Genomic DNA, 18,499 nt, shown 5'->3' on the forward strand with positions numbered 1-18,499 from the left:
ATTAAAATATCTTCCATATAAATGAAACATGTTTTGCCTATGTGTTCTCGAAATATGTCATTCATCACTCTAGCAAAGGTACTAGGAGCGTTTTTAAGCCCAAACGGCATTCTAGTAAATTCAAAGTGCCCGTTTTCTGTGGAAAAAGCTGTTTTTTCGATATCTTCGGTATTCATGGGAATTTGATGAAAACCCGACGCCAGATCGATTGTAGAAAAAAATTTAGAGGTATTGAGAAGGTCGAAAATATCGCTAATATTCGGGATAGGAAATCTATCGTCAACCGTGATAAGATTTAATTTTCTAAAATCAATTACTATCCTCCATTTTTGAACATTATTTTCGTCAGGTTTTTTGGGGACAATAAAAAATGGCGAATTCCAAGGACTGACAGAATCGCGAATTATTCCCTGCTCTAATAATTTTGTTATTTGTTTATTGACCTCTTTTTTATGAACGTGAGGGTGCCGATAATTTCTAGTATAAATCGGACTGGCATTTTCAGGGTTAGTACGGATATTATGTTTTATTCGACTGCTAAAAGTTAGATGTTCGTTAGGTAACGAGAATATATTTTGGAACTTCACATGAATATCTTTTATCTTTGTTTGTAATCTTTCATCAAGATGGTCTAATTTTAGTTTACTTATAATAGTATCAATTTTTTCAGTTGAGTCGATAACATTACTTCGGACTTGATTTTCGTGTATATTATTTAGACTAAATATATTATGTTCCCGATCAGACGAAAACAATGGGATTTCCTCATGATTAGCAAATAAAGTATTCAAACCAAAGTCAATAACACATTTATTCTTTTCTAAAAAATCATAACCAAGTATTCCATCAAAAGGAGAATTTATGTCTACTATATAGAATTTTTCAACACTCGAAAATAATTTAACGTTTACGCTCTTTGTAACTTGAATTGGTTCGTTACTAATACCAAATATTTTAAAATTTTCATGATTAAAGTGATAAGAATCTAAAATTTTACTTGGTTTCAATATTGATATAGCTGCCCCTGAATCAATTAATAACTTTAAATTTAAATTTTTAATATGCGCGTAAAGAAGCGGTTTATTTGCTACTTGGTAAATTGTAAAGTTGTCAGCGGAACTTGCTCTAAAAAATCCTGATCAACTTCGATTTCTATGTCTTTTTCGCTTTCTGAACTGTCGTTGTCGCAATAGGTATTATGAACAACTTTGTGAGATTGTGGTTTACGATAACATTTTTCTGCTTTATGTCCATATTTATGGCAAAAAGTGCACTTTGGAATGGTTAATTTAATTGGTGGATTTGGATTTATCGATTGATTTGTTGAACCGGGCGCAGAAAATGTTTTTTGCGTACCTGCATTACTTGAAGAAATTGTATTGTCATTATTTATATTTAATTTAGAAAAATTGTCATTTGTTTGTTTGAAATATTGTTGGTTTTCATAATCGTTTAAAATTTGCTTAATTTGAATCAACGAACTGGGATTTAAAGAACGAAGCATTTGACACAAAGGTTCTTTTATGCCCGTAATAGCGGTCAGAATTGCAGTCTTACTGTGAAAATTATTTAAACATTTTTTTTCAACATTGTTCAAACTTGAATCGTATTTGATAACTTTACTGATTCTTATCAATTGTTTTTCAATTCTATCAACGAAATTTACCGGTTTTTCATTAGAACGTTGCTTAAAATGGCATAACTCAAAATTTAGACACTGCAAATCCAAATTTTCACCAAACTGAGAAAGGAGAGCATTTTTTATCTCTTGCCATGTCGAAAATTCTTTCGAGCCAATGAAATCAAGAGCCTTTCCCTCTAACCTGCTTTTTACAATAAAAGGAAAAATTTGTAAATCCGCTGGGTCAAATTTTGCAAAAATGAAATCAACAGAATCTATAAAATAGTGTAATTTTGAAGAAGACCCATCAAAAACATTTATAAGCTTGATAGCTTTGTCACTATTAATATAATTATTAGAAATGTTGGCGAAAATTATGGACGTATTTGCTGTTACGTCGTTAGTTGCCATTATATTAACAAAAAATAAGTTAAACAAATAAAAAAATAAAAAAAATGCAAATACTAGATATGATATCTTAAAAGTTTGAAAATAGCGAAACAGAGTAAATAAAAAAATGAAAACAAATACAAAATTAATATAATTCGACTAACCTCAAGTACTTCCGTGAGAACGTGGCCTTACACCGGAACGGGTCGAGAACGTTGCAGCGTCTCAGATCAGGTGGATTTACACTGGAACGGGAAGAGAACGGGTGGAGAACGTTGTACCTTCTGGATCAAGTGGCTGTACACTGGAACTGGTCGAAATTCTAAACTGTATGTAGTTGCTTCTTCTGTGGAAATGCTTCACCGTTTCCAGGGTCGAGTGGCTTTTCACTGAAGCTGGTGGTTGAGAAGATTTCACGAAGTTACTAGTTGCGCCTCTCCAGAACTTCCGAATTGCTTTGTGGCTTTACACAACAAGTGGCCTTACACTTGGAATTCTTCAAGTTGCTTACGGGTTCCTTCAGTTTTCCTTCCTCGTGGCCTTACACTCGGAACTCAACTACTAAGTCACTAATTCTCCAATTTCCCAATTAACAATTAAAATCGATTAGAAAAAAAGGCTTTACTTTTTCTAATTGGAAATTTCTACTAACTGCGCCAGTCTTATTCTTTATAAAATGTGGTGTGTTCGTTGGAGAATTGAGTAACTACTGAAGGAAATGCACAAATTTATTGAGATGTTAACAGTTAGAGATACAAAACGAAAAACGATACTGTCCAAATTAATGAATACAAACTACATATTTCTTAAAACCTTTCATAGTCCATGAACATTTCGCTGACACCGCGAAATTACAAGCGTTGGTGTTTATCATGTCACGTAGTCTAAATATTGAAATATAAACACACACAGTGGCGTGCTCGCCATAACATGGATATGTAAACTTTACTTGACAATGTCATCATTAACTTTAAAGATGGCTTTTGGATGTTCTTGGATAACTGTTAATTGTATAATTAATTGCCTTAATTATTAATTCAGTTAATTAATATGACAATTTTTTCAATAATTATGTATTCAGTGATTGTAATAATTTATCTAGTGTACAACAAAAACTAATAATCAATCGAGAAAAGAGGAAAAGTGATAAAGTGATTTTTTTAATAATATATTGTTACTATTAGTCCAGAAAGCCACTGCGCATCCGCTAGGAAAAATTATCTGATTCGGATTGTTTGCACAATCTTGCTCAAAAAGGACCCCTTTTAACAAATTTGCATGTTGCCAGGACCAAAAATGGGTCAAAAATTGTTTAAACGTTTTTTTTTTTGGTTTTTTTCCTAAAATTATTTTATTTGCATTGAACAAAGTTTTTCTAGGTTTTTTGGATCATTCCAAACAGAAAAGGTCTTTAGTGACATTTCTCTAAAGTTGATAGTTTTTGACATATAAGCGATTAAAAATTGAAAAATTGCGAAATTGGCCATTTTTAACCCTCAAAAAATATGTGAAAAACTGAAAATTTGAATGTTGCCAAGGTAGGTAGATATTCTTTAAACATCGATTGATAAAATCCCGAAGAGGTTTTTGCAATACAATATTCAAAACTCCTTTTTTTAATTGCTAATCAAGCGTACGAGACACTATTTTCCACCGACAGTATGGAGCAAATGAAAGGAATAAATTCGTTATTTCGTAAACCGGCGACTGTAAGGAAAAATCCCAAAACAGGTCGATTTTTATTTTTAAATTATGATATTGTGGCATATATAGTATACTAGTGACGTCATCCATCTGGGCGTGATGACGTAATGAATATTTTTTTAAATGAGAATAGGGGTCGTGTGTTAGCTCATTTGAAAGGTTCTTCAATTCTCTATTCAGTAATATAAACATTTATATAATTATTTATACAGGGTATCCTTCTACTTCTTTTTTGCCAAATAATTTAATTTAATAAAAAATTTTTGGACACCCTGTATAAATAATTATGTAAATGTTTACATTACTGAATAGAGAATTGAAGAACCTTTCAAATGAGCTACCACACAACCCCTATTCTCATTTAAAAAAATATTCATTACGTCATCACGCCCAGATGGATGACGTCACTAGTGTACCATATATGACACAATATCATAACTTAAAAATAAAAATCGACCTGTTTCGGGTTTTTTCCTTAAAGTAGCCGGTTTACGAAATAACGAATTAATTCCTTTCATTTGCACCATACTGTATACACATGCAACGGTGGAAAATAGTGTCGCGCACGGGTGATTGGAAATTAAAAAACAAAGGAGTTTTGAACACTGTATTGCAAAAAAACTCTTCGGGATTTCATCAATCGATGTTTAAAGAATATCTACCTACCTTGGCAACATCCAAATTTTAAGTTTTTCACATAGTTCTTGAAGGTTAAAAATGGCCGATTTCGCACTTTTTCAATTTTTAATCGCTTATATGTCAAAAACTATCAACTTTAGAGAAAAGTTACGAAAGACCTTTTCTGTTTGGAATGATCTAAAAAACCTAAAAAAATGTTGTTCCATGCAAGAATAGTTATTTATGAAACAGTTCGTGAAGTATGCTTTTTGCGAACGAACGCGATTTTTAGAGCACGAGCGACAACGGAGCGACGGAGCGAGTGCTATACATCGCGTAAGTTCGCAAAAAGTACTTCACGCACAGTTTCATACAATATTTTATCTACGATAAACAAATAAAAAAAACTGTAACTCTTCGTCACTGGAATTCATTTTTATTCTACAATTTTTAAAACTTTGACATTTAAAAATCTTAACTACTTTCAAACCACAAAACTGTCAAAAATTTTGTTGTAAGTCCTTGCTCATATTATCATCACCATGACAACGCGAAACTTAAGTATATTTGATTATATGAAAGTGTACCAAAAAACCCATTGAAAGTGTGCGAAAAAGTAAATCCCATTTAAAATACATTGTTACTTCACGCACACTTTAAACCCTTCACGCACTGCTATCTATAATGACAGTTTTCACAAACTAAAAACTTACACATAATATTACATAGAGTAGATAAAAATAATTTTAGGAATAAAACAAAAAAAAACGTTTAAAAAATTTTTGACCCACTTTTGGTCCTGGCAACATGCAAATTTGTTAAAAGGGGTTCTTTTTGAGTAAGATTATGCAAAAAATCCGAATCGGAATATTTTTCCTAGCGGATGCGCAGAGGCTTTCTGGACTATATGAAACGCTTACAATTTTGAATATCTTTAACAACAAAATACTTGGACCACTGAATATATCCTGGTGCATTTTCCGCTTTGGATCTTCCATAAATAATAAACAATAAATAACTTTTTATTAAGTTCACGTCTTAAATCACAAATTTATCAAATACACTATCAATATTATTTACTCAACAACTCTAAATATTCCCGATGCCATGTCAAATAATTAAAATTGTCACTGATTGTCACTTAGACAAGGCGGAAACGGCGGGTTCGGTGGGAAAAATATTCCCATGAGATATTTTTGCATAATCACATTCGTGAGACATCCCAGAATAAGGTTCAAGAAGTCGCCCACGAGAAAAGTGGGCCAATTTTTTTTAACAATTTTTTTTTAATCAAATTGCAAAAATCAATATTTTTGGCCCGGACTAATTTTTTTTAGGTTTTTTGGACCATTCTGGACAAAAAAGGTCTCCTATAATTTTTCTCTTAAGTTGATATTTTTCGAGTTATAAGCAAGTTAAAATTTGAAAAACGCGAAAATGGCCATTTTTAAGACTTAATAACTCGGTCAAAAATTATTATTTTGAAAGTCAGAAAGTGACTAAATCAAAGTTTAAAGTCGCCGTTACATGATCCTGAAGAAATCTGTGTCATTAATTTACTACTAAGCTGTTATTTTTAATTAATAACAATGAGTGGTTACATCGTATTGACGCTGCTGTAAATGTGAGTGCGAGTAAGATGCACAATTGGACTGCTGGAATGGCTTCTCTCTCGCACTCAGCATTTACAGCCCCGCACACGTGCATGGCGCGTATTATTATTACTTAAAAATAGCAGCTTAGTAATAAAATAATGACAAAAATTTCTTTAGGATCTTGTAGGGGGGGGGCTTTAAACTTTAATTTAGTCATATATTGACTTTCATAATAATAGCTTTTAACCGAGTTATTAAGACTTGAAAATCGCCATTTTTCGTTTTTTTCAATATTAAATTGCTTATAAGTCGAAAACGATTAACTTTAGAGAAAAATTATAAGAGACCTTTTTTGTCCAGAATGGTCCAAAAAATTAAAGAAAAATTTGTTCAGGCCTAAAATATTAATTCTTGCAATTTGATTAAAAAAAAATTATTGAAAAAAAATTGGCCCACTTTTCACGTGGGCGACTTCTTGAACCTTATTCTGGGATGTCTCACGAATGTGATTATGCAAAAAAATTTCATGGGAATATTTTTCCCTTCGAACCCGCCGTTTTCGCCTTGTCTAACTGTGTGACTGACAATATGCTGACAATATTTTATTCGACTGAGTGCGTTGTATGACAAAGATAGATTTGGAAAATATTACCACGGACATTGTGTTCATTTTTTTCGAATCCTGAAAAAACCAATAAATATTTTTGAAAAATTTAAACGCAGAATGAAAGACTAAATTATTACCGAGGGCCGAAAGTCCCTTGAAATAAATAAAAAGTTTATTTTGAATGAGATATTTGAAATTAAAAATCACACTAAATTTTCTCTTAGTTTTTCACCTCTGTAACTTATTAAAATAAACATTATAGAAGTTCTCAGGGACTTTCGGCCCTCGCTAAAAATGTAATCTTTCATTCTGCGTTTAAATTTTTCTCAAAAACTTGTTAGTTTTCTCAGGATTCGAAAAAAATGAATCCCATTTGAATAGCATTGGAGCAAAAACTACGTACCCATCCCCTTAAGACAAAAAAGTTATGCTATAAAATAACCATCGAACTACCCAAAACGGACGCATTTGACCGGTACTAGAAATTCGCAATTGAGGAAATCGATGTATCTCTGGAAGATAAATAAACGTACTTACCAGTTTTCGTTTTTCTAAATAGCTCTTCTAAATAGCTCTTTTTTTGAACTTTGTCACAACTGTCATATTGTTATTATCCCTTTGTAAACAAAGGTTGAAAAGCCAGGATTTTCCCAATCTCAAGTCTTTTTAATCCCTATAAAGTTTAAATTTTGCTTCCCTTAAAGCAAAGGTTACGGACTCTTGTGAACCATTAGTCTGGGCTGATTATCGGAGAATAGGCCATTTTTGGGAAAAGTTATTTACCAGCAATTTTATTGCTGGAATCGAATTATAAGATCCTATATATTAATAATATAGGTATGCAAAGTCCTCAGATAGTGTGCTATTTTTTTTTATAAACAAAATGGCGCACGAAAATCGTGTTTTGTTTTCAATTATTGCTCTATAACTCCGAAGATTTTAACTTTACAACAAAAACACCCAAATAAAAATTCACCGTGATTAAATTCTGCATAGAGACGTGTTTTTCCCGATCTGCTCCGACGAAAATTTCTTTGGAAAATGCGGGTTTTCCCAACAAAATTTTTAATTTTCAAATAAAGTTTTAGATAAGTAATTATCTACCAATAATTAAATAATTTGGTGATTTAAAAGCCTTCTTGGTTTAGATTATAGTTCCAGAAGCTGGTGAAAATTGAACGAATATTTTAGCAACAATTCAATTGTTAATTAATAATTTACGGTCGCAATAATAACCAAAATAATTATGATACACTGATCAAACTTTGAAATCTTATAAAGATGAGATGCCTATTTAACATTTTCTCGACAAAATATAAATTTTTAATTTTTTTGCATAATCTTTCAATGTTTTAAAAAAATAGTTATAAACAAATTAACGTTTCTCAGAAAGTTTTTATTATATTATAATTTTAAAAAATAGCTAAAATGCGCATTTCAAATATCTTGAAAATGAATGCTTTAAAACTTTTTTAAGTTATGAAACAGCAAAGTAAACATACGATTACTACGGTGTTTATAATTTTTTTTAATTCTTTCAAAGCGTAGAAGTGAGTTTAAAGTACAAGCTAATTATTTACAAAAAAATATCGATTATAAGTTTAATGGTTATATTTTAATTAAAGATTATAAATATATTTTTTTTGTAATTTACACGTGCGAAAGTAGAATAATACAGTACTGTAGCTAAAATTTTCACTCGGAGCGACGACCGGCGGCCGCGCGACGTACACTTTTAATAAATAATGTATGCTGCGTGTCAGTCGCTTCGAGTGAACATTTTAGCTCCGACTCTGTATCAGGCCTACTTTTGCGCTAAAAATTACAAAAAAAAGTATTTTTAATCTTTGATTAAAATATAACCATTTCACTAATTTTTGACATTCTTTGTGAGTAATTAGATTGTACCATAGACTCACTTTTAAGCTTTGAAACAATTAAAACAAATTATAAACAACGGAGCGATGGTATATTCACTTTGCTGTTTCATAACTTTTTTGCAAATGGTTGTAAAATTTTTTTAAAGCATTCATTTTCAAGACCTATGAAATACGCATTTTAAGTATTTTTTAAAATTAGAATATAATAAACAATTTCTGAGAAATGTTAATTTGTTTATAACAATTTTTTAAACATTTAAAGATTATGCAAAAAAATGAAAAATTTATATTTTGTCGACAAAATATTAAATAGGCATCACACCTTTATAATCTTTCTAAGTTTGATCAATGTCTCATGATTATTTTGGTTGTTATTGCGACTGTAAATTGTTAATTAACAATTGAATTGTTGCTAAAATATTCGTTTCATTTTCACCGGCTTCTGAATTTATAATCTATACCAAGAAAGCTTTTATTTCACTAAGCTATATAATTATTAATAAATAATTACTGGCCCAAAAAAATTATTTGAAAATTCGAGATTTTGTTGGGAAAACCCGCATTTTCCAAAGAAATTTTCGTCGGAGCAGATCGGGAAAAACACGTCTCTATGCAGAATTTAATCACAGTGAATTTTTATTTGAGTGTTTTTAGTAGTTAAAATTTTCGGAGTTATAGAGCAATAATTGAAAAAAATACGATTTGTCGGCGCCATTTTGTTTATAAAAAAAAGTAGCACACTATCTGCGGACTTTGCATACCTATATTAATAATATATAGGATCTTATAATTCGATTCCAGCAATAAAATTTCTGGTAAATAACCTTTCTTTGTACTTTACTAATTAGACCAGCGTATTATAACTATTTTTTTTTTCAAAATTTAAAGATTATGCAAAAAAAAGAAAAATTTATATTTTGTCGATAAAATATTAAATAAGCATCTCATCTTTATAATCTTTATAAGTTTGATCAATGTATCATGATTATTTTGGTTATTATTGCGATCGTAAATTGTTAATTAACAATTGAATTTTTGCTAAAATATTCGTTTAATTTTCACAGGCTTCTGGAATTACAATCTATACCAAGAAAGCTTTGACGTCACTAAGTTATTTGATTATTGATTAATAATTATTTACCTAAAATTTTATTTGAAAATTAGAGTTTTTGTTAGGAAAACCCGCATTTTCCGAGGAAAATTTTCGTCGGAGCAAATCGTGAAAAACATATCTCTATGCAGAATTTAATTGCGGTGAATTTTTATTTGGCTGTTTTTGTTGTAAAGTTAAAATCTTCGGAATTATAGAGCAATAATTGAAAAAAAATACGATTTGTCGGCGGCATTTTGTTTATAAAAAAAGTAGCACACTATCTGCGGACTTTGCATACCTATATTATTAATATGGAGGATCTTATAATTCGATTCCAGCAATAAAATTGCTGGTAAATAACTTTTCCATGAATTTTGCTAATTAGCCCAGATTACATTGTGTGTGAGGAAAGATAATGGCACGGAATCAAGTCCATTTGCCACAGAAAGTTGTAAACAGAACTTTTCTTATAGAATAAATACAGAATTGTGGGTTATGCTGTTTTAAATTTCTATTTTTATTTCTTTAAGAAAATTTACTAAAAGTTTTAATGTGTTTATATTGGCAGTTAACAAAACGTGTGTGAGATTTAATGGAAGAAAATATTTTATTTCAATGAGTGTATGAAATAAATCATCGGATTTTTTCAAATGTTTTTTGCAACCGAAGAATATATGGTTTAGATCTCTGTAAGAGTTCTGATCACAACTACAGGCCGAGGACTGTATAATGCCCAGCTTAGCAAGATGCTATGGAAATCGCCCATGATTTGTTTTAAGTCGAAAAATACTTGCCGAAAAGCATTTTGAAGTAGAATAGTTGAAAATATATTGAGGTGGAGATGGTAGGGTAGGATGTATTTTAAAATACGTATTTTGTGAGTTTTTTACAGTATTTTCCAACTATCGTTCCCATTTTAACCTTATTATTTATCAAATTAAAAACTTCTGGTACTGTATTAATATTACAATGAACTCCGTTTTGTACTCCCTCCTTAACCAAACTATCAGCTTTTTCATTACCTAGTATACCTGTATGACCTTTAACCCATACAAATGTTACATTTAAATCAACTATAAAATTTTTTGAATTGCATAATATAGGACATTTCATTCTATCAAATTTTATGCTTTTTATTGACTCCAAAGCAGACTTAGCATCAGTTAGTATTACTCTCTCTCTCATAAATTATTTGATGGTAACCAAGAGTAATGCCCTTCAAAATTGCTATAATAGTCTATGTTCTTTGGAAATAGTCTATATTCTTCTATCTTCTTTGGAAAATATCTTGAAGAAGTTTTTCAACCTCTACCCTCTGTCAGTGCTGAAGAAGATGAGGCTATCTACGAAAGTCTAGCAACAATCCAACAGCCAAGTGAGCAAATTAAACCAGTAACAAAAAGAGATGTAAAAATACTATTCAATATAGATTAAAAACCAAAAAAGCTCCTGACTATGACCTTATAACAGGAACTATCTTAAAAGAGTTACCAGATAAAGGTGTAGTTATGATAACACAACTATTCAACGCCGCAATAAGGCTCAAAATTGTACCAATGCAATGGAAAATTGCTGATATAATAATGATCCATAAACATGGTAAACCACCTCACGAACATACCTCTTATCGTCCTATTAGTCTCTTACCGGTACTAGCTAAACTATTTGAGAAGCTATTAGCGACCAGGCTAATGAAGATAATAACTGATAATAATCTTTTTCCGGATCACCAGTTTGGTTTCAGAGAGAAGCATTCAACAATAGAACAAGTACATAGAGTCGTTGATATAGTAAATAAAACTTTTGAAGAAAAAAAGTACTATTCTGCACTTTTTCTTGACGTCAGTCAGGCTTTTGATAAAGTCTGGCATGAAGGGTTGCTCTTCAAAATAAAAATGAACGTTCCTGATTCAATGTTCACTATACTAAAATCATATTTAGAAGAAAGGTACTACCGTGTCAAGCATGAAGCAGATACATCAAAAATCTACCCCATACGATCTGGAGTCCCTCAAGGTAGTGTTCTGGGTCCTATATTATATCTAATATTTACACACGACATACCAACAAACGAAAATGTAACGACTACAACATTCGCAGATGACACAGCTATGTTAGTCACAGATGAAAATCCCGCAACAGCTACCGAATCTCTTCAAAGGCATATTAGAAACATTGAAAAGTGGACAAAGAAATGGTGAATACAATGAATCAAAATCACAACATATCATATTTACAAAATGTCGTAAAATATCGCCTAATATAGAAATAATAACAAAGCAATTCCACAAGCCGAAAGCGTTAAATACCTTGGTATGCACCTGGACAAAACTTTGACATGGAGAACACATATATGGAAAAAGCGCCAACAGTTAAATTAAAAATTTCGTAAACATTATTGGATACTGGCCAGTGAGTAGTGTTACTTCATCAACCCTTATGGTAGGGGGTAACCACCCCTCAATTATCTGAGATGGTTCAATAAACAGGAACCACCATACCCTACTGCCCCCCTTATGACACGATTTTGATAGAAGAGTAGAATGGAACGACCACATAAGTCGAATGACAACAAATAGAGTAGTAAGGACGGCGAGAGACGGTTCCCCAATAGGAAGACGATCAGTGGGAAGACCACGAAAACGATGGAATGACAACTTACTGGAGGCACATTGAAAAACAGACAGAGTAATGTCTATATAAAAAGAAGAAGAAGAAGAACTTGTTGTAGAATGTTACACCATAAGAGTTTGATCCGTCTCTACTTCTTTGGAGCCTGGTGTAGGGCAGTATTAATGCATGCTTATTTCTGGTTTTATATCGGTGTACATCCTCATGTCTTTGATGACAATCTATATTTTGTTTCACATGAACAAGACTCTCTAGAATAAATAGCGAAGGCAGAGTTAGTATGTGCAGTGCAACAAATGCTTGCCGACATTCTTTCTGATAGGACAGGCCAGCAATTATCCTTACTATTCTTCTCTGAATACGATAGACATATTTGGCTCCAGCACTGTGACCCCATGCCAAAATTACATAGCTGATGTGTGAATGACACAGTGCAAAATAGGCCTGTTGTAAAGTGAACTGAGATACACACTCGGAAAGTATTCTAATCAGAAACGTTGCAGTTCCTAACTTAGCAACAAGGGACCGTGTATGAGCTTTCCAACATAGTCCTGCATCCAAGTAAACCCCCAAAAATTTTATTTGTTTGTCTGCATCTCCGGATGGAAGCTGTCTTCTTGAAAAAATCAAAGACTGGGTTTTATTGATGTTTAGAAGCAACATATTTGCTGCAAACCATTGTTCTGCCTTATCTTGTGCTTGTTTTGATGCCTCTATTGCTGCATTACAATCCCAATCTTTGCAGGTAATAGTATTAGCATCAGCAAAAAGAGTAAATGAACTGGTAAGGTCTGTCTGTGGAAGATTATTAATATAAATTAGAAATAAAAGTGGTCCCAATATTGACCCTTGAGGTAATCCGATATTTATAGCTCTCTCTGCCGTAACAAAATCATTACCCAGAGCAGTACATCTAAAGGTCTTAATTGCAGCTTCAAGTTCTGTTGCTTCAAAAGGTGCATCCATATAGTGGCTGCCAATTTTCTCGTTCAGATCTTCAAGCATATTTGGCACAAAACTATGTGCTACAATATCAAAAATTTGGTTTATTAGTTCTTCAGATAGAGGATGTTTTTTAAAAGTTGAGTTTTTATTCGATATTTTTTATAAGACTCCAAATTTTGGATATTGGGGTATTTTTATTTAATTTGTTAATAAAATTTTTCCAGTATAGTTGTTGCTTTTGTTTAAAAAGTAATTTAGCTTTGGCCTGAACATGCTTAAATTGGAGATAATTTTCATAATAGGGAACTTCAGTTGGGAATGTTCAGTTTTGTATAAAAATGAGATTTCCAAAATTTCACGCTTCAAAAACTCATAATAACTTAGAAGTACAAATTTAAAGTCTTCTTTATCTTAAAATAGTTCAAACGACCCGTGACGCCACAGAGTTTAACTATGTGGTTCCGTTTATGGTTATATTTACGTATATTCTTCTTCTTCTTCTTTAGTTTATTGGCCTCCACCTACTTGGGTATTTGCCCAGCTCATCGTCAGGGAATAAAGGAAAAATATTTATATTCTAATGACATTTATCATATGTCGTTGTAATAATATATACCACTTTGTTGAGATTGGAGTTTGATATAGTTTTTGAAGGAAAGGAAAGAAGGTTTACAAATTTTCTATGAATAGTTCAAACAATCAAAAACACTTTTAACATCACATAATTGTATTTTTTACTGACGTTTATAATGTCTAATTAAAAATTATATATCTGGACCCCAGAGCCAAACGGTATTAAGTCCTGTATTTTAAATTTTACAGGAGAGCAATTTGAAGATTTTGAAAAATTGTATTTTTCAAACCGATTCATATGGTAAATTGGAGTACGCGGGTTATTATTTTCCCAGTTATGTTTTTAAAGATAAACAAAGCTGATAATAGCTATCATCTTACTTTAATTTATTTAAATAGTTTTAAATTACTTATGGGACTTAATACTCTTTGGTTCTAGCAACGGACTTAATATCTTGTGACTTAATACTATATTTTGTGACTTAATACTGTTTAGCTCGTACTAATCTGTAGAAACCATGGATTAGATACTATTATTACTTAAGAAACTCTTAGTAGAGCAATGCAAAGTACGAACAGAATTATATCAATTCCAATTAAATAATAAAACACAAAAAGACACTGAAAATATCTATTTTTTTATATAAATGAAATCAGACCAAAATGTTACAAAGGAATATTTATAACTAAATTTAAACAGAAAATTCATAATAAAGATCATTGTATTTTTTAGTCGTCATCCTTGAGGTTACCATGTGGAAGATTTTTAAAGTAATCGTGGAATCTTTTAGGCACCCATTTTAATAAGTTCTGCAGGTCGTTATATTTTTTAGTCGAAATAGGTTTCTTATCGGTTTCAAAATTAAATTGGTATTGGGAACAACTTCCTTAGAATTACCAATACATTTCCCTTTGCGTGGTAGTCTTTTGGCAGCTCTATTAAAATCAACTTGTTCAAAATTCTCTTGATTAAAATTTGTTTTAAAATGCAACACTCCAGGTGATTCTGCTAAAAACTTCATATGAACAACTTTGGATATTAAAAAGTTTTGATTAGTTATCATTTTTTTGTTATTTTGAAAATGAAATCCAGAATCTTCAGACAAAAGAGTAAAATTCTTAAAGTCCATGGTTTCCATTTCAGCTACCTCCAATTTATTGTCACAAAGTCTGAAAAGCTGTTGCCAATCCCATGGAGTTATTAACGAAAATTGGCTGGAAGCCTTCTTTTGTCTTTCTCTTCGTGCATGAATTGTATCCACCTCCATGTGGGTATGTCCTCTTAAAAGGTACTTATGTTCAATGCATTTTATTGATGGCTTCAGCTTAAGAATCGAAAGATAGCACATAATCATTTGGATATTTCTATTTTGCGATGGACAGTTGTCACTCCAGATAACAATTCGTTCTACTGATTCTTTTACATTTAAATTAATGTATTTCAGAATGCATGAAGCCATTTCATTTCCACCACGTCTGGCTATAGATTCATCCCAGGTGAAACAATATCCCAATTTCTCTATTGCATCATAAACAGTATAATTGAAAGTCCATAGCTTTATAGAATAGAAGCTCTGAGCATTCGTCAGTAGAGGAGTGGGTAAACATTTTTGTAAATCCACCGAAAGTATTTTGGTGTTTGCTTCAGTTTTAGAAGTCTCTTTATCCAGTCGCTTTAGTTTATACCGATGATCTGCATCAAAAAGATGAGAATCATAATTAGTTTGTAATTCAAGGCGTTCTTCTAAAGATACAGACTCTTTGAGTTTGATAACATACCCATCACATGTGTCACATGTATCATTCCCTGGTTCTTTGAAGGCTAAATTAAATTCAGAATTGAAAATTTCATTATATAACCACTGCTTAGGAATATATTCTTTGGGAATTTGCCGTTCTACACATTCCTCATAGAAGCACCGATACATTATAGAAATGTTGAGGTGACTGCCTAAATACATTCTTTGGGATTTGTTCCTGGAGTAATGAGATTCTACACACGGGAACTTCTGTATGTGTTCTCTTATATCGTTTCTTACATTTGCGGCTATTTTGTTAGAGGGTTCATGTTTACCCCTTTGATCAGGTGTTACAATTCCCCCAAGTTGTCTTTTTAATAATGCATTGCGTACCGTGGTTTGTGAAATATTTAAGGTATTAAGAAAATAAGTACGACACACACTAAGCCTCTTACCATTTACACTAAAAAAATATTTCAACGACGTCATTCTTTTTCCAGCACGAGATCCTGTTCTAGCACGTACTCGCTCAACTGGAACTTCTTCGATACAGCTGGCTATAAATTGTCTTTTTTGGTCAAGTTCGATAGTACCATTCCAAAATTGTAAGTGAATTAGAGCACGACTCTCAACTGATATATTCTGTTTGCACTGCTTTCTACATTCATCACGACAAGGTGGTCTCATTTCATTTTTTCCAATAAGTTTATTGGTGGCTGATAGATATTCTTCACCAGCAGCTTTCTTCTGCTTTCTAATGTTTTTCTTCCAATTAGCAATATTTCTTTTTCTTTTCTTTCCTTTAATGTCTAGTATTTCTACAACTTCTTCCTCTTGTTCTTCCAGTTCATTTGTATCACTACTTTCATCAGGTAGATAAGATGGGTCCTCGGCTTCAGTATAGACTTCTTTATGTAACACACTTGCATCTACTTCAGCTGCTCTATAGTGAGGTCCATCATCGTTATGTTGAAAAATAATATTTGAAGTTGTTTCGAATTCGTTATTTTTATCATTTCTACTGCTTTGAACAAAATGTTCTGGTGAGTTTTCTGGTACTTTAGACTCGTCTATATTTTCTCTCAGAATTTCTTCGCTAATGGAAGAAGACACATTATTTTTACTAAAAAATATGGTATTGTACACATCATTATTCAAAGCAATAATATCCTCTGAAGCATTGCCACATCCAGTTGCAAGAACTTTCAAATTTTCCTGAGGGATGTCCGTCACGTTATTAGTGGCTGGATATATCTCCATAACGATCTCAGCTTCTTCGGTGTTAGCATCAACAAAAGCTAAAATTAAAAAAATAACAAAATTTGTTTTGATAAACACATGTAATATAATTACCATTCTCGGGAAAATGTGAGGTTATAGCAGGTTTTTCAGATATTTCGTTGCACTGGGCTTGTGCTAGTGTAATTTGTAATATTTTTTGACCTCTCGAAGTCATCATGTTGTCTGTATACACTTATTAAATATTAAAATAGCGCCCTTATTCCGTTTTTTCTGATAATTGTCCGAGCAAAATAATGTGACTTAATATGATGACAACTGATGTACACTAAAACAACACAGTATTAAGTCCAGTTAACTAACCTCACATCTTGACTTAATACCTACTTATTGTATATCATTCAGGGGCAAACAGTATCGAAAACCTTTAATACTGTTTAGTTCTATTTAATAGAGGACTTAATATATATAATCTGCAGCTATCTCGTAAACGAAAAGAAATTGGACTTAATACGCATCGCCATTGGGTAGAGCGGAAAAAAATACTATAGGATCAATAATAACCTAAAAATAGGAAAAAAGTGGACTTAATAATGTTTGGCTCTGAGGTCCAGATATACAATTGGTGTAGAATGTAAACATACAACCCTGTGATGTCACTACACGTTTTGAGGTGGCTGGTATAAGTTGAATTTTTAGTCATCTTTAGGGGCCAAACGAAAGACAAACAAAACTTTTTTATCTTTGATACAGGTTCTAAATTATGTTCTGTTGTGATTTATACCATTTTTTTCGAATTTAAAATTTTATGCAAGTTCCCTATTCCAGTGAACCATTGTATTTTGTATAATAAAAATGGTAATGTGCTTTGCCCCAGATTGTAAACACTATAGTGAAAGAGGGATATTATGTAGATTATTTGTGTTTCCAAAGGATCTGGTTGAAAAGAAAAGGTGGATTTTATTATTAAGGTAAGAAAATATACTGAAGAAAAAGTAACTGAATTTATCCCCCACGGCTTACAAATTATGAAACCATGAGAAGCACTGTTGACATGTCACAACCTTTTGATATCAACAATCCCAGAGGATTCTGTATATCTTCAACATAAACTTCCCATTTATAGAAACAACAAAATATTGGAATGAAAATAATTGTAAAGGTGAACAATTAGGGCATCACATATCTTAGTAATAATATAGTATTTAGCTAATTAGCTACTGATATTGTGCTTCTATTATAGAATGGATAAAACTTTTATGACAAACGAACTTACTAAATGCGAAGCAAATCCAATAGATCTTGCTGAAGAATTGATAATGTGGCATTTGATTGTTGTTGTTCCTATGTCTAATGCTGCTATAAATCCTTTTGAATCTCCTGACATCTTTTCAGGTCAGCCTAAGTCTAAAAAATAATGGCACTGAAATTCAACCTTTGTTTTAATCGTCATAAGTGATTATCATTTATAATTATTGTTATTTATTACGTTTCAAAGGTTAAGTACATGGTCAAATACAATCTCTTTCTGTTTTCTTTGTGTGTATATTTTCTGCTGTGGTGTATTTGTGTACGACGACAATGACCTATATTTCAAAGAACACAGAGTAACTACAAAAACAAAAACAAAAATGGACTATTGAACTACTGCCACTACTGCAGAACTACTGTAACTCTGGCTGGTAACAGCTAAAAAACAGCTGTTCAGTCGTTCAGTCCATAGATATAATAACACAATAGATTAGGCCATGCAGGTCCCAACGCGGGGAGAGATTAAATGTCCAGCAAACGACGGCACTGTTGCCAGATTTACCTTTTTCCTTTTAGCGGGAATTTTAAAATTAGTCTAATGCCACTTTGGTTT

The 18,499-nt window shown here is 31.9% G+C and overlaps 1 protein-coding gene across 3 annotated transcripts in view; it reads right to left on the reverse strand.

Annotated features, from left to right (window-relative positions):
- LOC126883199 (putative glycerol kinase 5) overlaps positions 1 to 18,435 on the reverse strand; it is an 83,793-nt gene extending 65,358 nt beyond the window's left edge. The window contains exons 1-4 of one of the 3 annotated variants that reach the window (XM_050648450.1): positions 18,125 to 18,435; positions 17,912 to 18,042; positions 16,750 to 16,963; positions 13,865 to 16,694 (exon numbers count right to left, since the gene is read on the reverse strand). In XM_050648450.1, the coding sequence (XP_050504407.1) occupies positions 14,458 to 16,694; positions 16,750 to 16,855 (2,343 nt within the window). In that variant the 5' untranslated portion in view covers positions 16,856 to 16,963; positions 17,912 to 18,042; positions 18,125 to 18,435 and the 3' untranslated portion in view covers positions 13,865 to 14,457. Of the gene's footprint in view, positions 1 to 13,864; positions 16,695 to 16,749; positions 16,964 to 17,911; positions 18,043 to 18,124 lie in introns of those variants that run through there. The other 2 variants (XM_050648451.1, XM_050648452.1) reach the window with 2 other exon arrangements.
- Positions 18,436 to 18,499: the final 64 nt, after the last annotated feature.

The sequence above is a fragment of the Diabrotica virgifera genome, chromosome 4, assembly GCF_917563875.1.
Source record: "Diabrotica virgifera virgifera chromosome 4, PGI_DIABVI_V3a".
Classification (NCBI taxonomy): domain Eukaryota; kingdom Metazoa; phylum Arthropoda; class Insecta; order Coleoptera; family Chrysomelidae; genus Diabrotica; species Diabrotica virgifera.